At 48.0% G+C, this 27,502-nt stretch overlaps 2 protein-coding genes across 4 annotated transcripts in view; one reads left to right on the top strand and one right to left on the bottom strand.

The window, feature by feature from the left end:
* Positions 1-7,337: 7,337 nt before the first annotated feature.
* LOC115345855 (translation initiation factor IF-2-like) lies at positions 7,338-13,061 on the bottom strand. The gene is made up of 4 exons (XM_030025343.1): positions 12,900-13,061; positions 12,512-12,785; positions 11,221-11,252; positions 7,338-8,366 (listed from the first exon to the last, which is right to left on the bottom strand). The coding sequence occupies exons 1-4, from the start codon at positions 13,059-13,061 to the stop codon at positions 7,587-7,589; spliced, it is 1,248 nt and encodes a 415-aa protein (XP_029881203.1). The 3' UTR covers positions 7,338-7,586.
* TSHZ3 (teashirt zinc finger homeobox 3) overlaps positions 11,140-27,502 on the top strand; it is a 66,460-nt gene continuing 50,097 nt past the window's right edge. Inside the window, exons 1-3 of one of the 3 annotated variants that reach the window (XR_003925103.2) lie at positions 11,484-12,017; positions 12,694-13,254; positions 19,762-21,060. Coding sequence is in view for 1 of the 3 variants with exons in the window: in XM_030026289.1 (XP_029882149.1) it covers positions 13,215-13,254 (40 nt within the window). In the remaining 2 variants the exon portion in view is untranslated. Of the gene's footprint in view, positions 11,160-11,483; positions 12,018-12,693; positions 13,255-19,761; positions 21,061-27,502 lie in introns of those variants that run through there. The other 2 variants (XM_030026290.1, XM_030026289.1) reach the window with 2 other exon arrangements.

Genomic DNA, 27,502 nt, shown 5'->3' on the forward strand with positions numbered 1-27,502 from the left:
AAAACTCGCCAGCCAGTTATATACCACAGAGCTGTGTATGTGTTCTTACTGAGGAGAATAAAAACCACAAGAAGCGCTCTACAAGAGACCACAAAATGGGTTTGGCACCTGTGTCTCCTCGGAGCCGAAGTTTCGGAGCTGTGTTATCACGTGGCCTGCTGACCCCGGGAGAGCAACGCTGACCTTGTCTTACACGCAGAAGTCTATTGCTATGACTCCCCTGAGAGCGCAAACCAGCTGCAAACTGCTGCAATGATTAACCCTTATGTGTTGTAGATGTAACATCAAGTCATGGTAATAAAGCTTTCACTGCATAACAGATCTCTTGCTTTGTAAATTGTTGCTCTTATCAGCCGCTCTCTAGGATGTTATCCCTTTTCTGTGAAGCATGACTGCTGTGTTGTTCACTGGAAAGGCTACCAGATCTATAAAGGCTGTGATATTTATTCAATTGCTTTGGAGACTAATGCAGAGAATACGCTTTGTTTTAAAGTAAAAATGCAGTGTGTGAAAACAAAAAAAAACCATGAAATACTCATACATATGAAACAATATATTAATTAAAATCCAGAATGCCTGTAGCAGATTTGAATCCGGGAACACCAGATTTGCTATAACAGACACCTGCGTTGTTCCATTGAGTCCAGGCTCCTGTTTGTGGAAGTAATTTATACCTAGTGTTTTGTAAAAATGCAAACTCTTCAAGCCTGTGGCGTACCTGGACAATTACAGAGTTTTGCTGTTTGCCTGGAAACAGAATGCTTGTAGCAGCCAGCACTCACCTCCCCAAAACATAAGCACACTTAAGTCTTATTTTGTCATGCACTTCAAATACCAGACCTAATTCTATGCTTTCCTATTTGCACAGACGCCAATGGGAGTTCCGAGTGTGTATCAGCCTATAATCCAAACTACAGGCCTGTGAATAGGGCCCTGGCTTCCTCAGACACGCGGTGCCTTTTATCTCAGCGTGCGTGCTTCCTACCCTCCAGCCCTTCCCTTGCCAAATCTATGGCCACGTCAAGGCTGTGAAAGAAAAGGTGACCTTAACGTAAGCCACGGTCTGACACGATACTATCTGCTTTAGTCTGCAAAGAGCCAGAAACTGTAGCTCTGAGAGATGGAAGCCGCTGCGTGTATCACAAGGACTGTCGCTGCCCACAGTCTTTCCAACATCCCACCAGCCGAGCAGAGCGAAGAGAATTTGTTCAACGCATCCACCCATCGAAGCAGCAACTCCGTGCGTTTTAGGGGCGCAGGACTGCCGGTCCTTGCTGTTGCTCCTGTCTCTGCAGCTGAGAGGTCGGGCAGCCCAAGAGCATTGCAGGGGTCTGGCCACAGCTCCCAGGGACAGTTTATAGTTTTTACACACAACCTTTTCCAAAGGATAAAACCAGCTTCCAGGTTCAGGAATTAAGATGACAAAAAAAAAAAAAAAATCCCTTCGGTATAAACAGTGGAAAAGTAAATTCAATTCAATTTAAGGAAAGAAAAAAGGTTTCCCTAAAAAACCTAAGGCGTTATGAGTTTTGGGAGGGACGTTGAGTTATCGTAAAATGTGTTTGTGAAAGGCCTTGCACTGTTTGGGAGTGTAGTATACTAATGTCACCTGCTAAGTGCAGGGTGAGAAAAGGTATTTGGGAAAACTTTTTTGGCTCAGGAGCAACAACTAAGAGGGAGGCCGCAATGAAGATGGGTTTCCTTGCAAGATTCCCTGGTGCTCAGAGGGAGCGGGTTAGTGCCCTTGGATAAGATGTAAATTAACACCACTCTGTAGTCCCTGACTCATCTCTTTCTCCACTTCTTTTAATCTCATTACTTCGGCTTGCCCTTAATGAAATAGAGGCCGATCTGCAGGAGCCGTGCTTGGGCTGGCCTTGCCAGGGCCTGCATGAGGTATTCTTTATTCCTCACCAAGGAAGAAGCTGCTCTGGGCTAACGACGCTTTGCTGTTTGGTATCCGGATTCATCTGCTTGAACAACACTTCAGACAGAGAGTTTTATTGCAGAAGTTAGGCTGGACAGGGTTGTTCCTCGCTCATTAGCACAGGGAGCGTTTTCCTGCAGGGACTGCAGATGAAAGCAATGAGTTCGTTCCTCCTTCCCCACCTCCCCCTCCACAGGCATATAAGTGGTGTTATTTTAACACCAACAGCTGCAGTCGAAAAAAAAAAAAAAACTACCAAAACCTCGGCGAGTCCTGCTACGGCAAATATAGATAGAAAGACAGTGACAAAACAGTTAACAACTCCAAAACTGGCAGAAACGGGCAGAGGCAGTAACTTCATTTACTCCTTTATCAACTCCAGCAGCTCCTGTTCTTCTCTGAGTAGCTGCTGTGGTCTCCCAGGTGGAGACTATCGGCCTCTGAAGGGAGCAGAAGTTGCCTCTTCCCTCTTTAGGAGGATGGGGAGAGGTGTCTTGGTGATGGCACCTTGCACCCTGTCCGGCCCCTGGAGGCGTGAGCGGCTGGGGAGGAAGAGGAGGAGGATGCAGCAGTGGGCTCTGGCTGCTGCAGGGCTGCGTCCTTTCCCCGGGGGGGCCCATGTTTGGAAGCTGAGGAGGCCCTGTGTGCCCTTCCACGTCTCATCCCTCCTCTGGCTGTCGCTCCTATTGCCAAGGTACTGTTGCCCTGATATTTGGTTACTCAAAGGGGAGAAAGAAGCAACAAATTTATTGAAATTATCTTGAGATTATTTTGTTCTCTTGTGGGGTTTCTGCGTGAAGGGGGTATCTACTCTATTAACTTCCATTAATATCAAACCTCTACTATTAATGGGATTTGCATATGGAAAGGAAGAGGATTGACCTTTAAATTCATTAAATAAAGCAAATTTAAAAAAAATAATTTTAGTTAAAAGCATTAGTGTGATGAAAAATACAAGAACAAATACATAGACATCAGTATCTGGGCTTTCGTTAACACTAACGAGCAAATTATTGCAGGGGAAGATTTGCATCGTTGGAATACATATTCTAGCCTCCATACTGATATATGTGATGCAGGGTTATCTTTGTATGGCTCCTCTTTCAGAATGTATTTTCTTCTTTTAAAATAGCCTCTTTTTAATTCCCATTGGGGACCTCCTTATAAATGAGGAACTGGTCCTCAAGAGACTGGCCTGGCTAGAAAAGTGTGTTATTAAAAAAAAAAAAGCAAAGCATATTAGAATACTAAGCAATATAATTAGCTCATTTCTTTGGTTTTTTTAGAAAATATTTTTTAAAAAGTATAGCCAAGTTTTAATTAAACATATTCTCTGGATGTTTGAATTGTGTAAGAATTAGAAAATCCTGTTGTGTTTTAGAGGTATTAATTGCATCAATTTAAGGTTTTCGCTCTGATCTCCGATACGCGGTCAGGTATCGCCACTCTTCTTGCCAAGCAGCTACAGTGTGGTGAATAAGTGATGTTTGCCCATGTAGCTGGGGTCACAAGCTGCCCCTTGGAGGGGCATTCTCAGCCCGTGAGCGGCAATGAACGTATTCATCTCCTAATCTTTTACATGGGAACAAATATAGGTTCTCTATACCAAAACTGGCTAAATACGCAGATTCAAAATATTATTGCTCTTAATAATAAATATTGATTTACACGTGCTGAAAAGCTTCTGTTGCCTTCACAGCAAGTAGTCTAAAATATAATTAGATTAGTAACGTTTTTACCACCATATTGCTTTTCGAGTCCGAGTCTTGAGACACCAATGTCCAATGGTCTCTGGGTCTCCAGCATTGCTCTGCTCTTGGGCCTTAACCCATCCGTGTCTCAGCTTTCTGACATAGCCCTTTGTACCTTTGAGGTACTCGGCTCAAACTTGCTGCTGGTTCAAAGCAGTATTAATCGGTATTTTGTGCTATTTTGTGATGCAGCTCGGTCTATAAATTCAGCTATTCATTCTGTTCCTGTTCTACCTCAGGCCCCCACAAGTGGGAAGAGGTGAAACCGTTCAGGTTATTCTTCTCAGAGCTCAGCTAATGTCATCTGCTGAATATAGCTCTAAACATCTGAAGCTGGTGAAATTAAATAAAGTGCGAGCATCCTTTGGTCTATAGCTCTTTGCCTTTAAAACTATTACTCATGGTAACCTTAACAATAGTATATTAAGAAAAAAAATCCTCATAAAAGAATTTAGTGTTTAGGATGGAGCTCTGCCTGATATTAGAACAATTATGGAGCAGATGCATCCACTCTGAACAAAGTGACCTTTTCATGAAGTTACAAAACATTAAAGGTTAAAGAATGTTTGAAAGGAAGTTAATACTTTTAAAACATTAGGGAAAAAATTGCCATTCTTTCAAGACCTGACCAAAATCAGTGGGAGCCTAGAAAATGACTGTTTAGGCACATCCAGTCATAATTTAAGCAACTCTTATTACAGACGGTTATAAGGTATTTTACATCGCCTGTTTCGTTTTAAAATTAGAAGTGCTTTTCCAGGGAAGAAATGAGATTTGATAGGAATAAATACCCAATGAAAGAAATCTGCTCTGAAGCTGGTTAATTGCAATTTTAAAGTCACATTTCTTTCTCTCCATTGTGGAGAGATGACATGAGAACAAAGGGAGGCAATCAATGACGGTGTCAGATTTGCCGAGTTTCCACACTGCGTCTGACCTGGACGGTGCAAACTCTCGCCACCAGTAAGAGGGAACGAGAGCTCCCGCTCCCGCCTTAGCGCTTCCCCTCGCCGGCACCAGCAGGCGGTTGCGGCGGTGGGTGACCCCCCCCCCCGCCGCGGCTGCGGGGACCCTGGGCGGGGGACAAGTGCCCGGGCTGGGCTGCCGAGGGCGAGGGAGGCTGGAACGCGGCCGGGGGGGCGTGAGGGAGCGCAGCCCCCGAAAGCTGCCCGCGGAGGGGTGCTGCCCCGGGGGGGGGGGGCCGGGGCCTGTTTGCCGTCTCGTCAGGGCGGCTGCGCCCAAACAGCCAATTTTTTATTATTATTTTTATTATTATTATTATTCATTTTTCTTGGAGAAGGGGTGAGGGTGGAGGATGCTGGGGGCCGGCCGGGCCCCGCGTGTGCGGAGCCGCGCGGAGAGGCGGGGGGGGAGCGCGGTTCAAACTCCTGCGCAGGGTCTGCGTCATCCGGGTCCTGTGCTCTTCATACGTAATAAATTTAAGAAAGCCCTTCTGAACAGTAGTTGCTGGGCATGCTGGGGAGGGAGGATTTACGACCCGGCAGCCCCTCTACGTCTTCTTTAAATGCCCCTTGGCCGCGTGCCACGCCGTGGCCTACCGGCCTGCACAGTTTCAGTCCCGGGATCAAAGACGCGCGTTGAGGCGCGGAGGCTGCCGCCGGGGGGGGGGGGGGGGGGGGGACCGGCCGCAGCCCGGTTGTCCTCGTCAGGCCGGTGCGTGTCCCCCCCCCGGGGGCACCGAGGTGCCCTCCGCGCAGGCAGCGCTCGGGGGGGGGGGGGGGGGGGGCGGGCGGGGCCGGTTGTAGCGTTGCTCTTCCCTTGGCGGTAGAGTAATTAAGCAGCGGGGCTTGAGAGTGTGCCCGCAGCAGGATAATGGTGCGTTATGGGCAGATCGGTAACTTTTTTAAGAGAAACTTGCATATTTTAGTGGGAGCGCTGTGAGCAAATCACTAAAAGAAACCCGTCTGGGAAACAAGTTTCTGTGAAAAGAAAGAAGGATTTTGCTCGGGCTTAGGCTTTATCAACTTCCCACTTCATATATTTTTTCCTGGTTTTTGGTTTGGGGTAGGTTGTTTTTTTTTTTTTTTTTCCCAAAAAAAGGTGTATCTGTGCACAACAAAATCTTCATTGCGTTAAATCACAGGCGGTCAGCAAAGGAACAGCTGGGTTAGCTGTGCAATGAAAACTTTCAGGTGATGCGCGAAATAAGAGGGGAATCCCTTCCCCTTCTCCTAGATCCTCCAAATGCCTTTCAAATTAACCAGCTCTGAGGATCGCTGCCAGTCTCCACAAAGGCGTTCCCAGAGCCTGCAGCTAGTAAAACTTTGTATAGGTAAAATTAGCTGAATCCCTTCTGCTAACACAATAGCTTTTGTTGTCACGTACGGTGGAGTTCCAGGATCTGTAACTATTTTTCATAAAAGGTTTTCCTACTGCCCAAGTGAATACATCACGCTACAGTAGCTCTGAATGGTATCGCTTATTTCCTTCAAAGCAGCGGCCGATTGTTTCTTCAGAGACCTTAAGTCCTTTCAAGGGGGGGAAGGTGATAATTCAGCGGGACTGAATCGCGACGATAGATCTTATTTTAGCCCGCATCATCTCCAGAAAGTGCAGCCCCTGGGAGAGCGGCGAGTGCCGGCGGAGCGGGGCGGGGGAGGCTCGGGGCGGGCGCTGGCCGGGCCGAGCGGGGCTCGCCGCCCCCGGGCTCTGCCCGGAGGAAGCCCGGCTGGGGCGAGCGGGAGCCTGGACGGCGCGGGGGCCGCAGCCCTTCCCCGGCCGAGAGGCACCGCGAAACGCGACGGAGCCTCCCTCCCCCCCGCTCCCCGGACGGGGCCCGGCTCCCCCGGGGCGGGGAGCAGCGGCAGCAGCATCCCGGCAGAGCCGGGGCCGGGGAGCCGCGCCCGGCGCCCAAGTTGAATTCGCGAACTCGTCGGCAGCCGGCGACGGGCGGGCGGGCGGGCGCAGGCTGCTCCCCAACCGACGTGGGGCTGGGGGCTTCGCCTCCGCGGGGGCCCCGCGGGAGAGCAGCCGCCGCGGCCCGGCCGGGGAGCGCCGCTGCCGCCCGGGGCCGCGGGGAGGGACGGACGGACGGACACGGACGGACGGACGGAGCGGCCGCCACGGGCACGGCCCGGCGCGGAGGGCTGCGGGTGCTGTGCGGTGCCGTCGCGCTGCCCCGCTCCGCCCGGCGGCTGCAGCGGCGGGGGGCGGCCGCAGGGGGCCGACCCGCTGCGGGAGTTTCCTGGCAGCGCCCTGCGGGTTACTGAGCCAAAGTTTCCCCCCACCGCAGTGGCTGGGTTGGTTTGGGGTTTTTTTTTGGGGGGGGAGGGATACATTTCTGATATCGGGGGTTAGGTGGCGAATTACTTGTAACTCCAGACGGAAGCGAATCGATTCGGAAAAGATTGCCTGGAGCTCAAAAGGAATGCTTCAAAATATTAAGGCGCTGGGCGTGCTTACACTTTTCCTATCTATTTTCCCCGTGCTCTTTCCGAAACGCCTGGTCCTGATCGCAGGGGCACTGCTATCCCAGTTCTGATTTTCTGGGGCTTATTACATGTCAGAACTGTAAAAGTCCTCTGGACAATTTACAGACAAAACATCTGGTTCGTTAAAGCAAAGCTACTGGACTAAGACAAACAAACTTTGCTGCTGTGTAAATCGACTTACCCAAACAATTTACATTCAAGCAAAGATTTTAGCCCGAAGAAAAACTTTTATTCATTTGTATTCAGGAGGTTTGGGAATTCATGGGCATTTTAAAATAATTTTGCTCTAATAAAGTTAGGTAGATACTACAAAATGTCTTTCTTCTCAGGTTATTATTGCTGTTATAATGGTTATTGACAACACGTTGTATCGTACAGAAGTGGAGTGTCGTTTTCGGTCGTGGGCAGTGGTGTTTTTAAACAAACTTGTCAGATCCGTATTCATCTCGTCCAGCCTTAATGAAAACTCTTTCTTCTTTGTTCTTCGCCGGCAGAAACCGAAGTACTTTCCGCGCACTTTCTGCGTTTCGATGGGGTGCCACCGAGGCGGTAGGAAGGAGGAGAGGTTTCTCCCCGGGGCAGAAGGCGGCGGCCGGCGGCTGCCCGGACTCCCGGCCGGGCAGCGGGTGCCCGGGGCGGCTGCGGGCTGCCGCGCTCAGCGCGCCCGCTCCGGGGCGACGCCTCCGTGCTGCTCCCGGAGCCCGCGCCACCGCCGCTGGGCGCCGGGGGCGGGGGGGCTGCCCCGGGAGGGGAAGGACTGCCGGCGGGTGAGGCTCCCCGGCCGCCCGGCCCCGCGCCTTCTGCCGGGGCTTGCCCCCCCCCCCCCCCCCGCAGCCCCCTCCCCGCGGCCCGGCCCCCGGGCGCGCCGCCTCCCGCCTCGACAGCTCGCTCCTCGGCCGGCGGGGCCTCGAAAGGCCCCAGCGCTCTGACGGCCAGCCCCTCCCGCGTGTCCGGGGGACGCTCGGCTGGCGAGGACCCCGCCGGGTCCCCGCCGGCTCCTCCGCTCCGCTTGAGGGGGTGGAGGTGCCCCGCGGAGCCGGGCTGGCGCTGGGGGCGGGAGGAGAGCGCCCGGGGACGGAGCGGCTCGCCCACCGGGGCTGCCCCCCCCCCGAAAAGCAATCGACCGGTGCTAACAAACGGGTCTCTGGGAGCAGCTCCAACAGGCGCAGGGGGACCTCGACGCCGCTTCTCCCTTCCCTGTTTGCAGTGAACCAGTGGCGGAACAGCAACACGCTGCTGGGGAGAGAAAAAGGTGAATGCCCGAAACACGCCGGTTTCTACGAGGCAGCTGGTCCAAGTTTATTGAATAAACTTCCCTACTGATCCTCCCTGGCTGTTCCCGTAACTAACAGTTAATTTCAGTGGTCCTTTTATCAGCTCAGCCCGCTGCCTCCGCTCGGACCTGCGTGGCAGGAGGGCTTTTCTGGGGAACTGTTGGAGTTTTCACGTAGGGGAATGAACTGAGCGGTGAAAATACACACCAAAGAAGGGCGCTAAACGGTGCACACCGTCGAAATGCAAAACATTCTTAGCTGGTGGAAAGTTCGGGAGTGATGGTTATCTAATTATGGGACTTATAAATAATTGGTACCTTGGTTTAAGACTGCCAGGAAGAGCGAGCTTAGAGCTGAGCCTCATGTGCTGAGTCTTTGTAGATGGAGTCTGTACTGTCATCGATTTTACACGTTATGTCTGTAAATGTTACACTTAATAAAATTACGGGTTCTGGCGCTCTTGAAATAGACTGTGGCCCCCAAAGAAGCTGATGCCCATGGAGCAATCTGCATTTCCCTCTGTAACTCATCTGATAGAGACTTCAATGGATTCTTTTTTTTCTTCCTTAGAAAACTGGACATAGTTAACAACCAAATTATTCCACAACTTCCTGAGTGCTTTGGCACTAAGAGTTGTGAAGGTGTAAGTGCAGTGCGTGTGTCCGTGTGCACGTATATCTGCCGCCTCTCTCTCTTTCTCCCCCACGCGTGCACAGACACACACGTGTTTTTATAACTGAACTGAGAAAGTTTCTCCAATTAGTGTTTACGGAAAGTTTAACTTTTTTTCATTCACACCCCCCCCCCCAATCCCAAATCGGTGCACTTTTACGAGCCCATTACCCTGCACTGCCAGCGCTTGTGGCCCGCCCTTTGAAAAGCAAGGGAAGTGTTGTTAGAGAAACCTCACCGTACAGCAGGGCTGGTGATTTTTCTGGCAAATGTTTGTTTTAGTGGCCCCATTCAGCCGCTGAGGTTGCAACCCGCCAGCATCTTCCACGCAGGCTGTACTTCTGCGAGAGGGAGAGCTCTGCTAGGGAATCTGTTAAAATACACATGCCACTAAATTCATAAATAACGTGCCTGCAGGTAGGTGAGCGTAACAGCGAGAGGAGGACTGCGCACCCGTGAAGCCGAGCCGAGGAGCGCAGGAGGGTGCGCACCGCGCCGGGCAGAGCCCCGGCCACGCCGGGCGGGGAGGTTACCTTACCTCGGGCGGGTTCTGTGTACTAGAAAGCTAGCGAAAGGTGAGCAGATTTAGAGAGGGGGAGGTGGAAGGAAAGAAGTTCTTGCAACTTGCACCACCCCACCACCCCCCCCCCCCCCCCCCCGCCAAATTAGTGACTGGCCGCGGCGGCGTTTTCCTCGGGATGCTCTGCAGCCAACTACTGCAGGATCAGAGCAACTCCTGGCTTTGGAGAGGACGCTCGCACATTTAAGAATAGCCTTTGCGGGGCTGAACTGACTAAGCACGCCTCATGACTTTTAGTTTGCGGTAGTTTTCAGGGCGTTTTATCAGCGCCTGGTGGCAGGCTGACCTTCCCCGTGCTCTGTGCGGCCGGGCAGGAACAAAGCCGGCCGGGGCTCCCGGCTCCCCGCACTCTCCGCGGAGTCTCCGAAAGTTTCTTTCAGCCTCTCCGGCTCCAGCGCTCGGAGAAATCCTCCATGTTGCGCAGCGCCCGCCGGCTCGGCCAGCAGCCTCCTAAGCCCGAAGTTCACCTATCGTCTCCCGGGCTCCGCGTTTAATTCCGTCCCGAGGCAGCAGCCATCGCCCCCGCGGAGCCGGGAGCGCAGCCGGGCGGAGCGCGGACCGCGCCGCGGCCGCCCCTGCTCCTGCCCCTGCCCCTGCCCCCGGCCGGCAGCATCCTTCGGGGGGGGGGGGGGGCATGAATTATTTAGGTTTTCTATTTCCTAACTCCTACTTAAAGGGGGAGGAGGGAGAGAGGAAGAACGCGTTATTAATCGCAGGCTAGCCCTCTCTGTTTTCCAAGGCTGTCTAACATTTGTAAATACTTATGCTGCGGCTGGTCCCCTCCTTCCTGGTTAAGTTGTTTAGTATGTCGGTTATTTGTACCGAATCCCGCTCTGTGTTGTGTCTGATGTGTTGTCGTTGCAATGTGCAGCCAGGGTGACACTGATGGATGCGCCAATGGTGAGACGGACAGATGTTAGGGCGGATCTAGCGGCATGCACCGCCACAGCGGCGGAGCCCGCCCGCACTGGGCTGCCAGCCGCCGCCGCAGCCCCGCGCCCCGTCCTGGTGCAAGCGCACACTCACACTCGCACACGCACACACACACACACACACACACAGAGGGTTTTTTTTGGGGAGGGGGGAACGTCTCAGTGTCGGCTCTTAAGTAGATCTGATCGCTCCTTCCGAGAGCAGATACTGTAACTGTGAGGAGCAACCAGCGAGTATCAATGAGATGGAACTGAGCGAATTTGGCAGCAGAAGCGGCAATTGACAACTCACCATTTGCTTGTTTGCAAGAAATGTTTCGTTTTCCCCCAACAGTAGCAATTTCCCGGGGACTTTAGGCGACTGCGATTTTTTTTTTCATCCTAAAGATCAGCTTAAAAAAACCAATCAACTCATAACAATAATAATCAAAAAAAAATATATCCCAAACCTTCTCCACCCTTCATGTAAAGTGTTTGAATTTCCTGCAACTTCAAAAGGAAAGCAAGAGCAAAAGAGCGGCACGGCGGCTTTATAAGATGTGAAGACGCAACAACATCTGCACTTAGTCAGGTATTTGGAATTATCCCAAATCTCGAAGAATGGGGGCGAGTGGAGATTTTTTTGATCTTACCGTAAAAGTGAGATCATCCTTTTTTTTTATTCCTCCCCGTGAACTTTAAAAAGGAAAAAAAAAAAAAAAGAAAAAAAATCGCTACTGTTTTTTTTGTTGTTGTTGTTTTTTGGGTTGTTTGTTGTTTTTTTTTTTTCTTCACTTCTCCCAAGCCCGGGCGGCCTCCGGCAGCGCGGCGGTGCGGGTGCGGGTGCGGGGCCGCCGCGGCCGGGCGCGCAGGGCGGCGGAGGCGGGAGGCCGGCATGGGCCCCCGCGCGCCCCCCGCCGCCCCGGCCCTCCCCGCTGGTGCGCGGCCCCGCCGCCCAGGGATGCGCAATCAAACCCGCAGCACATCGATCCGCCGGCGCTCGCTGAACTGAGCGCGGCGGCTCGCCAGTGAACTTGGACCAAAAAAAAAAAAAAAAAAACCCAAACCAAAAACCAAAACCAAAACAAACAAACAAACAAAAAAACCCAAACCAAACAACCGAGCCCAAACAAAAAGAGAGGGGGAAAAAAAAAAAAAGCCCCAAAGGAGGGAAAGAGGGAAAAGTGATCTTCCGCGAAGAGCCGGGCGCGCGCGGGGCGCGGGAGTGCGCGGGCGCTGCCCGCTCCCCGTCCGGCCGGCCGGCGGCACCGCGGGGCAGGGCGCAGCGGCTCAGCCGGCGGAGACGCCGCCGTTAACGGCCGCCGGCCGGAGCGGCCCCCGACACCCCGCCCGCAGGCGCGAAGCGGAGCCCGGGCGGCTGTGGCGCCAGCCAGGTGGGAGCCGGAGGGCTGGATGTGTGCCGGCGGGCGGCCAGCTGCCCGGCGCGCCGGTGAGTGGGGCCGGGGCGGGCGGCGGCGAGAGGTGCGGGGCGAGGCGGGGGCCCGGGCTGCTGCCGCCGCCGCCGCTGTCACCTCGCGGGGCGGCCGGGGCTCCGCGGGGACGGGGCTCGAGCGCCGGGCCCTCCTCGCCGGGGGAGGGGGCAGAGGCTTGGGGGGCGGCGGGAGGGTCCCGCGCCCCGGCGTGGCGGCGATGGCCGGGGCGGGGGGGGGGGCTCCGGCGGGGAACGGGTGCGCGCGGGGGCGGAAAGGGAAGGGCTGCCGGCGGGGAGCGGGGCGAGGGGAGCGGAGCGGAGCGGGCTGCCCTGCCCTGCGCTGCCCTGCCCTGCCCGGGGGTGCCCGCGGGCCGAGCCCCTCCGCCGCGGCGGGCTGCTGAGGAGAGCGGCAGCGGCGGCGGGCGAAGTTGGGCGGCGGAGGGGGCGGCGGCGAGGGCGGGGGGGGGGAGCGGGCGCCCCGCCGCCGCCGCCGCCGCCGCCGCTGCCGCCGCCTCCCCGGGCGGACCCTTCGCCGCCGCCGTGGCCGTGGCCGGCCGGCGGCGGGCGGTCCGGCGGCGCGATGCGCAAAGAGTTAAGGTGCCGTCCGGGGCGGGAGGCGGTGGGAGCGCGGTGCCCCTCTCCCTCTTTGCGGACTAGTTTGAGTGACACTGCGATCATCTCGTTTCCCTTCAAGCTTCGCCTGTTGCCGCCGCCGCCGCCGCCGCCGCTCCAGCGCCGAGCCGGGAGCCGGGGAGTGGAGAGCGCAGGCTGAGGCTCCGCCGACTCCTGCCAAGAAATCCCCCGTCTTTATGCCGTGATCTCCCAGCCCGGCCAGGCACCGGGGGCGCAGGGTGGGGTGGGGGGGACTGCGGGCTCTCCCCAGCCCTCCCGCCCGCACACCTCTTCGGGGGGCTTCCCCTCCTCCTTCCTCCGGGGCGATTTGTCAAACTTCCCCCCTCTTCTGCCAGCAGCAGCAGCAGCAGCAGCAGCAGCAGGGCTGTCCTCTCCTCTGTGCCGCCTCCTCCTCCGCCGCCGCCGCCGCCTCCTCCTCCTCCTCGGCATCGTGTATGCACAGCAACAAAAAATATATCCCCAACCCAGCCCTCGAGCCGAGACTGGAGCAGCTCACCGGATCTCTGGGGCTAAAGCAACTCTTCCCACCCCCGCGCCCAGGCAGCCCCCCCCCGCCGGCGCCGGCGGCCGCAGGAGCTCAGCATGCCGAGGAGGAAGCAGCAAGCGCCCCGGCGCGCAGCAGGTACGAGAGCCGCCTTCGCCGGCCGCCCGTTTCTCCTCTCGCTTTCCTCCGTGTCTTTCACAGCCGCTTCCCCCGGCGGGCTGAGCCCGTCGGCGTGGACCGGGCTCCCTCCCGGCCCCGCTGCCCGCGGTCGCGCGCTGCATGCCGTGGATTTCGCAGAGCAACTCTTGGTCTGGAGGCACAACGCTGTGGCGTGGGGGGGGGACTTGAGTGGATTTTTTTTTTTTTTTTTTTTTTTTTTTCCCCCTCCTTGGGGTGGCAGGGGTGGGGGCGCGTGGAAGGAAGCCCTTTCCCTACTTTGGTACCCACTTTGATGTCTTCCCAACTCTGCCATCGCCCGGCTCGGTTCGGGGGGCAACACTTTGTGGAAGGCAGGCGCGTATGTGCAGGCACATGCTACATGTACACGTATGATCTCCGTGGCTCTAGGGGTGGGAGAAGGAGGCGAATTTTGTTCGTTTCCAGCCCGTACTTTGGTACCTACTTCGCTTCTCTCCCTCGTAGTCTTCATTCTTCTCCATCCCCTTCCCCCACGGGCGTGCAGTTTGCGAAAGCCAGTGAAAATACTCTTTTCTTAAAAATCTATTTTTCCTGTAAAAAGCGATAGGGTATGTGTAAATACATGGCACGCTGTGAATGAAGTGGCAGGGACAAAGTGATTTGGAGGGTCCGCAGTGTTCCTTGAGGATCCAAGCTCAGGACTGTTTCCTTTGCCCAACTTTTATCTTTTTCTCTCTCCCCGTTGTACCGCACTGGAGATGACTCTGCTGGACAGACAGACCCACCTAGCTGGTCACTCTCTTTGGCAACCTCTTCTGTTAATCCTATTGATTTCTTATTTATGAGTCCAGATGAGAAGCTGCAAAGGAAACCAAAGGGGGAAGAAAAAAAAAAAAAAAAGGATCTGTGTATTGTCAAATGACTGGCGAATGTTTCTGATAGTGCCTTTACAATTTCCTCCCCCCCCTTTTTTTTTTTTTTTTTTTAGAAATACTTTTCGAGGCTTTGTCCTAGTGAGGTTTTTTGTTTGTTTGTGTTGTTTTCCTTATGCCAGAAATGTCAACTCCTGTTAAACTTAGGCAGTATTTTTTGGAGAAGCCAAACTGAAAAGAAAACAGTAAAAAAAAAAAAAGCCCCACATAATTTTACAGTAATCCTTAGTTGGGGATATGCGGGCTGGAAAAGGTTTCCTTGGCCTGTTGCCATCCTTGATTTGATGGCTGATTGATCGCCTGTCATCTGGCTGCCTTTGATCTATTCATTCCCGATAAACATCAATAAATCACTTGCCATGGTAACGCCAGACTCGGTGACGTCACACGTGGCCTGTCAACTCTCTGTCAGCGCAACTTCAGGGGCTCCTGGCTGGATGTGCCACATAGCCACGGGGACGAGGGCTTCCAGGGCCGTGGAGCTGACCTGGGGGGAGGAACAGGATGGGCTTGGGTTAGGGACAGCTTTGGGGGACCAGCGTGTGACAGCCATAGTTTGCCTTCGACAAAGGAAGGCTCTGTACCAAGAGGCCGGCTGTAGAAGTTTTCCAGAGGCTCCGGCAGCTTTCTTGGGAGGGCGTTTGTACTTGTGCCTATAACAACTTGAAGCAGGTAGTCCTGCAACTTGGTAGGGCGTCGTTAGAAAACGGGCATTCAAAAATGTGACGGTGCTTTCACGCTGTCTGACAACTTTCTCAGAGTGGTGTGGTTTGAATTCAGTAAACAGCAAGGGATTCAGGGAGTAATGCAAATTGTAGATAACTATGTCCACGTTTCCTTTCTTCTCTTCTTCAACATATACGTGCATTCATCTAGGACTTTTGAAATAGAGAAATAGACTTTCTAGCAGTCTTGCTCCATATACTAACAGCTAGAAAGTTTGGAAAGTTTTGCAGTACGGTAGGGGTACGATCTAGCAAACAATATCGTAGCCAAATACTTAACGATAATATTTTGCATTTCTGGCTCGTGCCGTCAAATAAGACTTTTCAAATAAATTAAAAAGGTGAACTTTTCCTAGTACTTGGGAAATTCTATTTTGGAACATTAATTTAGTTCTGCAAAATCTAGCTCTTCCAAATATTTGACATATTCGACTGTGCTGTATGCTGGGCTCTCCATGGGCTGGAAGAAAATGTTTCTGCACTAAACATGCATTCTGAGGTATCTTTCTCTCTCTCTCTCTCTCCCCCCCCCCTTCATCTCTCCCTCCTTTCTCAAGTGAATCACCCATGATGTGTGATCTATCTTTCATATTTAGCAGAAGTGTAATCTGTTTAAACTTTTAGCTTTTTGATAGCCACATTAAACATTTAGTATTGTGTATAATTGCTTCCCACTGAAATGCTGTTTTATTGGTCGCATTGGAAATGTTACTTTTTCTAATAGCAGTAAAAGCAAAGGCTTTTTTTTTTTTTTTTTTAACACCTTAAAAACCAGCTAAGAAATAACAGGTTAGTTAAGAAATATTCATTACAAAAACTTGACTGCAGGACTAATAGGAGATGGAAGAATGGTTTTGCTCTATCAAAATGACCCGTCAAAACGACTTTGTTTCATATTTGATTTAATTGTCTCTCTCCTGACAGGCACATTCATCAATAGCTTAATGGTCAATCAGAAGTTGGCAGAGTGAGTGCTTTCATTCTTTCCCATACACTAGCTTTGGCTTTACTTTATCAAAATGCCTCTGCCTAATGGATATGGGGGATGTAGAATGACTGAAGGGCTACTTATTTGAGAAGAGTGAAAAAACAAGAACGTTTATGCTGTTGATAAGTGCATGAAGATAAATAAGTGAGCTGTATGAGGCATTTTATTTTAAGGCAGAAGAAACTTACATTCCCCCCCCCCCCCCCTTCTTTTTGGCTTCAGAGCTGCGAGTTATAAGGTTCATGACTGCTTTTGTGGCATACTGAGAGTGATGACAAATTGATTGCTTGGTACTGAGAGAGAAAAAAAGGTGGTGGTGGGGGGAGAATTAAAGATGTCTGCTGATTGGTAACTCAGGAAATCCAGTCCCCAGCAACCTTGAGAATACTCGAGAATTTTTTTTCTCCAAACTGAAAGGTCCGCTCAGCCATAAAAAAAGAAAAGTTGTTTTGCCAGCTTCATTAGTGTTCACCTAATTAGCTGTAAACCTGATGGATTCCTGACAGCTTTAATGATTGGAGATGACAAGCTCCACGCAGTGTCATCCAGCAGAATTAGGTTTGCAGCTAGTTTGATGTAATCAAGTTGATATTACACAGTCCTGGTTGCCTTTAGTTGTGCATTAACTCAATTTTCTGCTGCAGGTGACAAATGGGCTTTGGTACCTGGATAATCATGTCATAGGAATTAGGGCCCTTTTAATGGTCTGGAGTAGAATAACAACAACAAAGAACTCTCAGCAGCACAGAGCTCGCAGACATAACAGACAGGTGCACAAATTCTTTATGTCTAGCCCAAGTGTTAACACCACACTGTGGAAGACTAAAGCTGTCTCTGAGAATCAAGAATCTGTAAAAATGATAATTTCAGTTTGTTTGCTTTGAGGCTCAGGTGACTATCGTAGATAAATTTGGGAGGAAGAGTCAGGGGTCGCAATTTTATTCTTCACCTGTTAAAGCAAGAAGATAGAATTGATGCTCCAAAGACTCCTGTCATTTAAGTCAGGAGAAACAAGGTATTTACTGGTTAGAGGCTACTGTCTAGGAAAGCTAAGATACTGCATTAATAGAGGCCAGTCTTGTTCATGCAAACAGTAATTATCTGTCCTTAAATTATGGCTTTTACTGGCAGCTTTTTTAGAAACCTATTTAAAAGATCAAGAAAATGTACTTCCTACTGACAGAAGCAACTTAATACATATTTTGTATACATACAAAGCTCTTCTGAGGAGGGATTGGGAACTAATGATTTGCTGGAAACTCATTTACTTTTTTTTTTTTAAATAAATTAAATAAGACAATTATCAGTTACTGGTTTTCAGACCCAGACAACCGTACTGAGTTTTGAAGCCTCTGGAAAAAAACAAGCAAACTTGGGCCCATGTTTTTTTGTCTGGTGTTTGGGTTTTTTTTTCCTATGTAGTATGGTTTAAACCCCAGAGGTAGCTGCATACTTTTTAGGGTCTTCACAACTTCCGTGCTTACATTCAAAAGATGCCCATGGTCAGTGTGAATACTGAAATACATTGAATTGATTTTTCAGAGATGCGGAGCACTTCCACTTTTCAGGGACTTCAGTGCTCTCGCTAGTTATCAGCACCTCCAGAGCGAGGCTGGGAGTGCACCGCAGAAATACAGATGCAAGATGGCATGCAGGTTGTGCAGCCAGATTTCCAGGCAGCTCTGACTTCGGGAAGTTGAATGCTTGCTTTAATTTATGGGAATTGCTTGCAACTACATACATACCCCAAAAGTAAATGTAGCGATAAAGTAGACTACCTATAAAGGTACTTGCAGTGTCAGCCCTTGGTATGTTATTTGCCTCCAAACCTGCCACATATTTCTCTGTTGGACAGAGATTCTTCCTAGCAGCAAGCTGACAAAATGATTAGTTATGGCTGTCCTCTGCTTTTTTTTTTTTTTTTTCGGCAAAGTGTGAGGAACAATGCAAAAAAAGAAAAAGGGGCATAAATATAAAAAGGCCTGATAGATTCCCCTGAATATCCGTCTGGAAAACAGAATTTTCCAGAATCAGCTGCCATTTCTCCCATTAGCTTGACAGCTGTCAATTAGGGCTTCAGTGCTCTCCTGGGCCACAGTTTATTGCGTGCGGTTGATGTTGTCATTTTGTTCTCGGTTTTGCCTTGAGCACTATCATGAGCAGGAGTGAAATAGTCAATAACTGATGTATCAGCAGTTATTTCTTAAATTGGCTTACAAGTCTGCATTTTTCCTCTTTTTACTAAAGATTGTTTTGTAAAGTGATTAGAATGAATTGTGACTGCTGCAGGGTTATGGGAAATGCAGTGAAGCTAGGGTGAGTTAGCAGGATTAGAGTGGGTCCTTTTTGTCAGCCCTGTTTCCAGGATTAGTGGAAACTATATAGGAAAGATCACCTTCAGGGTGAAGTGTGGGGTAAATTTTTTAAGTGTGCTACGTGCACACTTAGATAGAAACATATGGTGGTGCAGAGGGAATGAAAAGAAATAATTTGCCAGGATGTAAAGTAACCTTCCGTGTTATCTTTCTGAACAAACCTTGGCACTGCTAGTTTTACGGTGTAATAATCCATATTTTAGTCCAATGTCATGACCGTTTCCTAGCGAATCCAAATACAGATTGTCAAATTTTCATACAGCCTTATTTACAAGGTGCTGCTAGTAGATCAAGTATTAAGATGCCTGAAGTGTTGCATTGTCAAGTAAGAGTGTATGTATATGTATGGTTATGATACAACACCGAAAATAACATAGTTGCAGAGTGATCCTGTGTTATCTTATCTATGAAATACTTCAGCATCATTTACTAAACAATCTACCTCAGGTGTTTGAGTCTGCTTTTTTTTTTTTCTTCTGTGTGTGTGTGTTTGGTGGTTTTTTTTTTTTAAATAACGCCCAAATTGTGGTTTATCAGCCTTAAGTTAAAAATGAAAGGTGAATACAATATATTGTATTTGGTAACAATGATATGGACTGGTACATCCAGACAGATAATATGCAGTTGTAATTAGACTGAATAGACAGGCATTCATTTTTAAATTCTTTGACACATGCATAAAATAGTCATATAATAAGATAAGATGACAATTTTATGTTAGGTTGATAAAGTGTCCCGATACATGCATTTAAATGTCTGTAAGCCTTTTTTTATCCAGACAGATTAATTCTAGTTTCCAGCATTTGCAGTTAGACATTAAATTAATTTAAAAAATCCCACTAAACAATGGCTGCGTTGCTTTTTTTTTTGTGTGTGTCATTACCTAAAGCAGGAGGATTGAAAAAATTTATGCAATTGATTTTTCTTGATTTCAACATTTTAAGAAAAATGCATGAAAATTGGCTCAAAGGATTTAAAGCATAGTCCACGAGAGGCTCTGCTGTAGTTTTCTTAAGTATAATAATGCAGAATAGAACATTGTCAGAGCTTGAAATTGTTTGTTACCATTTTCATAACAAGAAGTGTAAGAGTTGAAATAAGTAGGGCTTAATTTCAGCGACTGTGAGATTCATCCTACTGCATTCTCCTGATTTTGCGCCTGAAAGATATTTTGGTCATCTCAGTAGAGAGCCAGTCTGCGGAATTTAAACGGTTCTCATTGCAAGCATCAACTTTAAGATGTTTCTCAGAAAATGTTCAGAGGTTTTTTTTTCCCCGGGGGCGGAGGGAGAGTGGGGAAAAGAGTTACCAGAAGATCATAAAATACCTGAAAGCTCTTCGCCAATGCCATTACCTGGCTTGTTCGGGCAGTAAAGGTGTGACTCTTGAAGAATAATCTAAGTTCGTGTTTTAGACTTAATGATAAATTATTAATTAATTCTGTCAGGACACATGTTATTAATTATGACTCTCTTTTCTTCATTCAGAACAGCTGTTGGGAATCGCGTAAGTTCACTGTATTTGTTGGTGTGGGAGTTTACCAATGAAGAGCTCTCCATTCCCAGCCTGCCTTACCTTTACCTCCCATCCCCTTCCTACTGGGGATGGCTGTTAAACAGCTAAGCTAAACTTGACGTCGCTTGGAATAAATACAAGTTTTGGAGGGATTCAGTGTGCTCGCAGTTAGTGACCGTTTTTTACGGAGGTGGCTTTTTAAGGTCCTGCCCACGAGTAATTCTTGTTTTAGCAAGACTGCATGGCGGTGGGGAGGTCGGAAGGGCACCGACCAAGCCCTGGCGAGGGGGAAGCCGAGCGGTTTTCGTGCCCTTCCGCCAAACTCCCGACAAACTTCATGCATTAGCATAGGGGAGAGAGCTGTTTTATTATTCGTTTGGAATGATTCAAATTCATTTACTTTTGATATTTCCATCATTAAATTGAGCCCTCTGTTTCAGTTTCTTATGTGTTCTTTGCGGAATGCATGTTGCATAAAATAGGCAATTTTTAATGAACAATTTAATGTAAATGGGTTCTGAATTTAAATTAATATTAATGAAGCTTTGAGTGAATTTATTTTGCATACGTAAAGGCTTGTAACTCTTTCACCCATACACTCTTGTCTTTATGTACTAACATAGTGGTTAGGTGAATTGGCTAGTTTCCATATTTCATGATTAAAAAACTTTAATGGATTTTACACGGATATTTGTGCTAGTGCAGCTTTACGCGGGTTAGTATCTTTATTAAAAACGTACCTGCCTTTCGATTCAGATTTCTGTAGTTAACGTTTTCCTGTGTTGCCCTACCGTTTCCATGTATGTCTTTCTACTTTGGTTTTGCCTTTATGCTTAGAGAAAAAATTATTCCAACAATAGTCACCACAGTCAAGATGTTTTCTTTCTTTGGCTTACCTCTAATGCATTATGTATTTAGGAATGATGGGATGTTCTATAATTAATTCTGTTGGATGTAATTGCTATAATCACTTTGATGCTACACATAATAAAAATAATACGGTAAGCATACGAAAAAATATAAACACCTTATTGTAACACTTTATGTAAAATTCTTTTAAAAATGTTGTTTAGAGCAGAACCTCCGCTTCCGTATTTTGTCAGAGCTAACGTGTATTTTAAAGTACGTTACTTAGTAAATGAATGAATTTTAGATATTGAAAAGATTTTGACTGGCAGGTTGTCTTATATGTGCGCGTGTATCTCTCTGACTCTGTGCGCTATTAAAGATGTAGTTCATTAAGAAGCCAACCTTCAGCATTGCTATGAGTGACACGTAAATATCACCGTATATCTCATGAAATAAGAGACAAATTTGTACATTGTATTAAAATCCAGCACATAGTAAATAACACGGAAATGGAGTCGTACAGTGGAAAGCTTCTTTGTAGCGCAAAATTATGGGAAATAGAAAATGTACGAAGGGTAGCACGTAACTCGAGAGGGAGTTTTTCAGGCATAGTCCCAAATGGGAAAAAGACTATAGAAGGTGATTCCCCCCTCCCCCCTTTTTTTTTTTTAACAAGTAGCTTTGAGTTATTGTTTGCAAACACAGTTTTTGATAGAGAGGAAATGAAAAAAATATGTGCAATGGGTTAAGCTGTGTAGCTGATATCCTTGATTCTATAAAAAAATGTTAATATGGCCGTAGTTCTTAATTAGTTGCACACCACACTTAATGCTGCAAAGGTCACTTGGTTTTATGGTCCAGCTTCGTCTATGAATTTGTATGTTTCCCCCCAAATTTATATTTTACTCTCCTATATTTTCTAAGCAATTGAGCGCGCAAATAGCGGTTAAAACGCAAGCTGGAAACAAGATCAGAAAAGTACATTCAGCGTGGCCAGAGAGGAGTTGTTTGGGGGCTTTTGGGGGGTGGTTTTTTTTGTCGTTAGTGTTATTTTCAAATAATGCGCAGTCTTTGCGTGGAGAGCAGAAGTATTCCATTTAACTTCTGTAAGCTGAACAAACAAACCCCGACCAACCTCTCGCTGAATTGTTCTGGGGAAGAACAGAACAGGGTGCTGTTTCTGAGTGTCTCTGGGACTGGGCTCGCTGCCTGCAGCCCTTTTCCTGCTAGGTCAAGCCTGTTGCTGGAGGGCCAGATCTCAGCAGGGGCCTCCTGGAGGCTTGGCGAGGCTGCTCAAGACTGGCAGCCATCAGTCATCCATCTGTGACACAGAGTCTGTTTTTGATGGCAGGGATGATAAAAGGCCTGGGAACTGTATAGGCCCTTGTAATCAGGGCCAGTGCTGACATCCTTCTCAACTTTGACAGCTTCTTCCTTTTCTCTCTTCACCGCCAAGACTGTCTCAACTGGATTTTTTTTTTTCTCTCTCTTGTTTCATGTACTTGATCAGTCTCAGATGCTGGGAATTATTTTTTTCTGAAGGGAGGGGGAGTGTTTCTTTTGGTTTGTGGGTTGGGCAGGTGTGAGAGGAAGTCTGGTTTTTTTTTTTTTTTTTTTTTTTTTTTGTACTGTAGGCCTGTTGCTAATTAATGTTCCTCCATAAGATTCTGTCGGAGTTGAGTAATGTTTTTGATCTTTATGCCTGATAACTGCATACTTAATGAGATTTCAAAGCTGTGAGTGCAGCTCCCTACAATTATTGACAGATGCCTTTTCTTTGCCATTGGGTTCAGCTTCATAAATCCTCCTGCAGTAATGAGGTTCAGAAGTGCCACCCTGCCAGTGAGCTAATGAAAGAGGGGGGGAGGGAGGGAACAGCTCATGCCTGCCTGACACATTTTTTTCCTTTAAAATTTACTATGCAGATGTCAAGCTGTGGGACGATTACTTCAAACATGCTAATTTTTATCTTGCTTTTGTGTCAAGCCTGCATGCCATTTTTCCCCCCCAATAATAAATAAAAATAGAAACCTCAACCTATTTAAATTTTATCATGGATCATAACTATTGAAGACTTTGATATATGTGTGTTCTTTTGCAGTTTCCAGTCAGCGGAGCAGTTTTTTGAAATCCGAAGGGCAGAGGGAGGATAAAAAAAAAAAAAGGGGGGGGGGGGAGCTGCCTCGGCCGCACGTCGGCCTGCCCTAACCGTGCACTTGAAACATCGGAGATTTCATTTTAGAGTTCTGAAACTAAATCCTGGTGGAGAATAGCCGCACCATGCCAAACAGTCGATTTCCTTTTCAGCAGAGCCATACATCACTGACCCACCCTTCCCTCCCGACAGAATGACATGTGTCATTTATCACACGGGCCCTGCCAGGCAGCGCGGGGGGTGCGCGGGGGGAGCTCCCTTTCCAGCCCTGCTGTCTTCTCCCCTCAGCGCGGCCTGCCTGTGGCGCAGCGCCGGCCGGCCGGGAGACGGCCGCCCGCCCGGGCCGGCGGAGAGGGGGAAGAGAACCGAAGGAGAAGAGAAGGAGAAGGAGGAGAGCGCCTGTGCTGGGGGGGGCACTGGCAGAGGGACTGAAGAGGTGGTGTTCTCTCCTATTATCTGCGAAGTCGTCTTGTTCAACCCCCTGGCGATTTTCCCCTCCTGTTTTCTTTCACTCTCTTTTTATTTCCCTTTTTTTTTTCCCTTTTCCCTTTTTTTTCTTTTTTTAAGTTTGGCAGTTGGGACGAACTGGCTGACACGTATCATTCAAGCAGCACCAGCTTGCTGGGGGTTGTGTAAATGAATCTGGGAGCTCTTGGTTTCACATGATTCAAACGTGCATTATTGAAGATGGATGTTCCTTAAAAAAAGATTGATGATGGATATCAGGCTTATAGTGCCATTTATCATTTTGAATATTATTTAGACTTGCCGTGTAAAGCTGTAACTTGAGAGTTGGATGAGCTGGGACAGAATGGAGGCCTCGGCGTGCACGTTGTGATTGATGGCTTTGCTTTCTCATTGTTTGTTACCAGATACTAGCTGGTCATTACAGGAGTGCCTTACAATTGTTTTAGGGGCTGGATTTCCGTGTGTGTATGTGTGTGTGTTTGTACAACAGAGAGAGGGACGGGCAGAGGCAGAGTTAAGTTTTTTGCGAGAGCGTTTCAGTAATTGTAAAGAATGTAGACAAAGCTATGGCCCGTGCAAGGATACAGGCAATCTTTTGCATGAATACAGAGACACTAAAATATAAGCAGGACCGTAGCTGTTCCAGCGTGGCATTGTCAGGCATTGCCAGTTCCAGTATAAAAATGTGCTTTAAAAACGTGCTTGTGAACAGATGAACGCGCTCCAGCTTCCTTTCGCTAACAGGCTGCGTTTTGGTCCCACAGTGGCAAAGAAAACAAAGTTCTAGAACATTATTATGTTCAACGTTTACATTTTTCTTTTCCGCCCACCCTTTTCACCCAGAGTGGTGAATCTTTGAGTCTCGGCGTTCACTCCCAGGTGTCCAGGATGCTCGTGGAGGTGGATAGCCTGTCCATGGGAATAGCAAGGGCAATCCCTTCCCTTTTTGAAGCACTTTTGCTGGAACCAGGACACCCCCACCTGCTGGAAGAATTAAGGAAGCAGCTTTTTATAGGCCATTAGGTCTTGTATTGGAAGCACAGGCAGCGACTATCAGGAGATAGACTCTCCAGCAACAGAGCGGCTTCAGCCGTAGGTAGTGCCAAAACTTCAAGCGATGGGGTGTTTGCGTGCAAACATCTCCGGGCAAGTGCTATACACGGCCCGGCTAAACTCGTTCTGAGTTGACAAACTATTGACTGTTTCTTGCCTGGCACATCGTACAAAAATCAAATGGTTGCCAGGAATGGTAGGTGAAATTAGACGAGAATGGCTTTTTGTTGAATCAGTCTTGAATTTGCACAGGTAGATGGTATTTTTGAAACGCTGCTTGTCACGTGAACTTTTTTCTTTGATTGCGAGATGCCCTCCTAGCAAGAGGGAATTGGAGCAGCATGTAATGAACAGTGTACAGCATTTAGGTTAAAACATGTTTCACAAAGCCAATGGTGACTTTATATGAGTTTCATAGAATCGAGTTTTTCAGAAATCTAGTGTTTGTTGTTCCTTCTACAAATCCAGTTCAGTTTGCTTTCGGTACACTCTCTCAGTTGCCTGTAAGTAAGGAGAATTCAAGTTTATGCGCTTCATTCAAGTCCAACATCGTGAGAAAACCCTGAAAAAGCTTAATATTTTCTATAAAGCCTTCAACAGTAGAAGGTAAAACTTTGATCTCCTACCCCTGCACTTGTGTAACACAGCAGGTAATTGAAGTACAAGTGCCAATTTGCTGGAACAATTGTAAACACACCTTGATACAAATGGCATCATTGCATTCTTACTGATTAGAAAACTTTGCTATTAATAGACACAAAGTCCATTTCAGGTGTAATTGGTAAGGAGCTGAGTGCACTCATGGGAAGAAACCTTGTTTTGTTTTTTGTTCGCTTTTATTCTTATCCCTTTTTTCAGTTTTATAGCTGGAGACATGATTTATTGCAGCCATCCATCTTTGGGGCTCATCCATCACATCCTGGTTGCTAGGCAATCATGGCAGCAGCTGTTTGCTTTGAATCAGACAGAAAAGTTGTCAATCATCAAAGGCAGGTGAATAGCATTAGAAACACGCTATTGTCAGACGGAATAATTAATCAAAGAGAGAAAAGATAATTAAAAAGATATGACCCTTGCAAGTACTTGCTCTGGGTTGCCTGGAAAAAAGAAAAACTGCCTGGTCTTTTCTAGACACTTAAGCAGCTGAGGGCTGATAAAATATGCACTCTGCAGTGCATAGTTTTTAATTAATTGAAAAAGGTTCAACATTCAAAGACGATGCTGGAGAAAAGTCTGATTATGAGCAGAAGTAATATTTATTGTTTGCATGAAAGGCTTGACATGGAGTTCTAACTTTCTGTCACAAATCTCCTGCATGCTTGCACTAAGCCTCTTTCAGCTTTACTATCTTCACTGGCAGTTACCAGAGTGTGCGGGTAGTCCGTCCAAGTGAGGGTCCTACGGCTTTCATCCAGCCTTTTCATTCTGGGCCACCTTTTCAGTGTATTGTCTCGTTTGCTATCCTGTCTAGCAGCTATCAGAGTTGCACTAGCTCTGCCATCAGCAAGGCAGGCGAAGCTCGACAAGTCCGCAGTACTGCTCTTCATTCAGTATAGGAAAGATGTTGAGGCAGTACCTATCGCGTTTCCAATCGGTGTGTGGAATAACAAGCTCTTGTGAGCTGATTCCCGAACCCGATTTTCCAGCAATCCTATGATTTTTAGCTGGAATGATGAAAAGGGTGCTACAAAGCCCAGTTTCCAACTCCTCAGAGTCTGGCTGCCCCGGTAGTAGATGCGGCATCGCAAGCCCCAGCACAAGCGTGCACAGGAAGGCACTTCTGGTGTAGAGCAGCCTTGACCGATGCTTGCAAAACAGCTGGGTAGAGCCCAAACTGCCATGGGTCTGCAAATTGAGACTGGTTTGAACGCTGTAGTTGCCAAAAAGCTGGACGTCTGAAGCCATGATATGGCAAACCATCTTTGTGAGAATGGAATGTCATATTTTTGATTGTTGGGCAAAGTACTCGTGTAGTCCAAAAAAACCCAACTTTGGTGTTTGTTCATGCTTAGAAGGTAAGATGTCTGTGGACATACTGATCATAGGAGAACATAACTAGGATGATTGCATTATTAGAGTTTCTTTTTTTTTTTTTTTTTTTTAAAGTATTTTGTAAGTAGTGAAGCAGAGGCGACTGCCACATTCCCTCTTTGTATTTTTTCAGTTTTGATTTCATACTTCCTTTACCCTGTTTTCTAGAACTGGACAAAGAAACTTCAAGTTGGTGCTGCCAGGAGGACAAAACCACTGTTTTCAATATAAAAACTAGGTATTAGTGTTGATTATCAGCAAGATTTGCAAGGATATATGCTGTGAGATGTTGGGAAATAAAATTGCAGAATGAAAATCTTACACACCGTTATTGCACACCCCATCCCTTTCGCATTGGCTAATTCCTTGGATTATTCTTTGCATAATTCTTTGCAGCAGTGTGTCAAAAGCAGCTCCTCTGCTAATTGTGTGTAGCCTGTATCACATTTTCTGCTCTCACACCCTGTTTCACTTGTAATCATTCCAGTATTTACTTAGAGGAGGAGAGAACACAGCTAAGAAGGAAATGGGGTACCATCTGAATACTGGGTATGACACATCTGCTGCATAGAGCTATTTGTTTCAACATTGGTAGCAGGAAGCTCAGGCTGAAGTTAACTTGGATGCCTTGGAGAAATCTGTAGCCTCAATTAACATTTTGTATTAGTGATTCCTCAGAACGTAATGTTCACCAAAGTTTGTGTGAGAAATAATAAAATCTCTCTAAAAGCATAGTAGTACATATTAGCATTAGCTTTAGAAATATCCTCCATACATGGTGTGACCAAAGTCAGTATCACCCATGACTAATAGCGTAGCATTTTTATGTAAATAGGATGTTGTCTAGAGTTGCTGGCAGGTATCTTTTTAATTGGGCTAACTTCTGTTTTCTACTATATGTAATGATAATTCAGTTTGACGTACTACTGGCGATTTTTGTCATAGGTGTGTAGGCCCTGTGCCTGTACAGGGCTGGTGTATGTATGTTTGTGTATGGGTATGCAGCGCTTTCCCTAGCATGTTTTTGTGTATTAAATAAATGTGGGATAGCCATGCCCACATGTGAGGTGACATGTTTGTGGCTATAGAACTCTTTCCTCCTTTGCTGGGAAACGGATTTGTCTCCTTTTCACATATCAACACCTCTGATACCTTTT

The sequence above is a fragment of the Aquila chrysaetos genome, chromosome 9 (genome assembly GCF_900496995.4).
Source record: "Aquila chrysaetos chrysaetos chromosome 9, bAquChr1.4, whole genome shotgun sequence".
Lineage (NCBI taxonomy): Eukaryota > Metazoa > Chordata > Aves > Accipitriformes > Accipitridae > Aquila > Aquila chrysaetos.

Coding starts and splice junctions, on each gene's coding strand:
- LOC115345855 (XM_030025343.1), bottom strand. CDS start 13,061: ATGCCGAGGAGGAGGAGGAGGCGGCGGCGGCGGCGGAGGAGGAGGCGG. Junction 12,786..12,899: donor AGGGGAAGCCCCCCGAAGAG/GTGTGCGGGCGG, acceptor ATTTCTTGGCAG/GAGTCGGCGGAGCCTCAGCC. Junction 11,253..12,511: donor CGAAGGGTCCGCCCGGGGAG/GCGGCGGCAGCG, acceptor GTTCACGGGGAG/GAATAAAAAAAAAGGATGAT.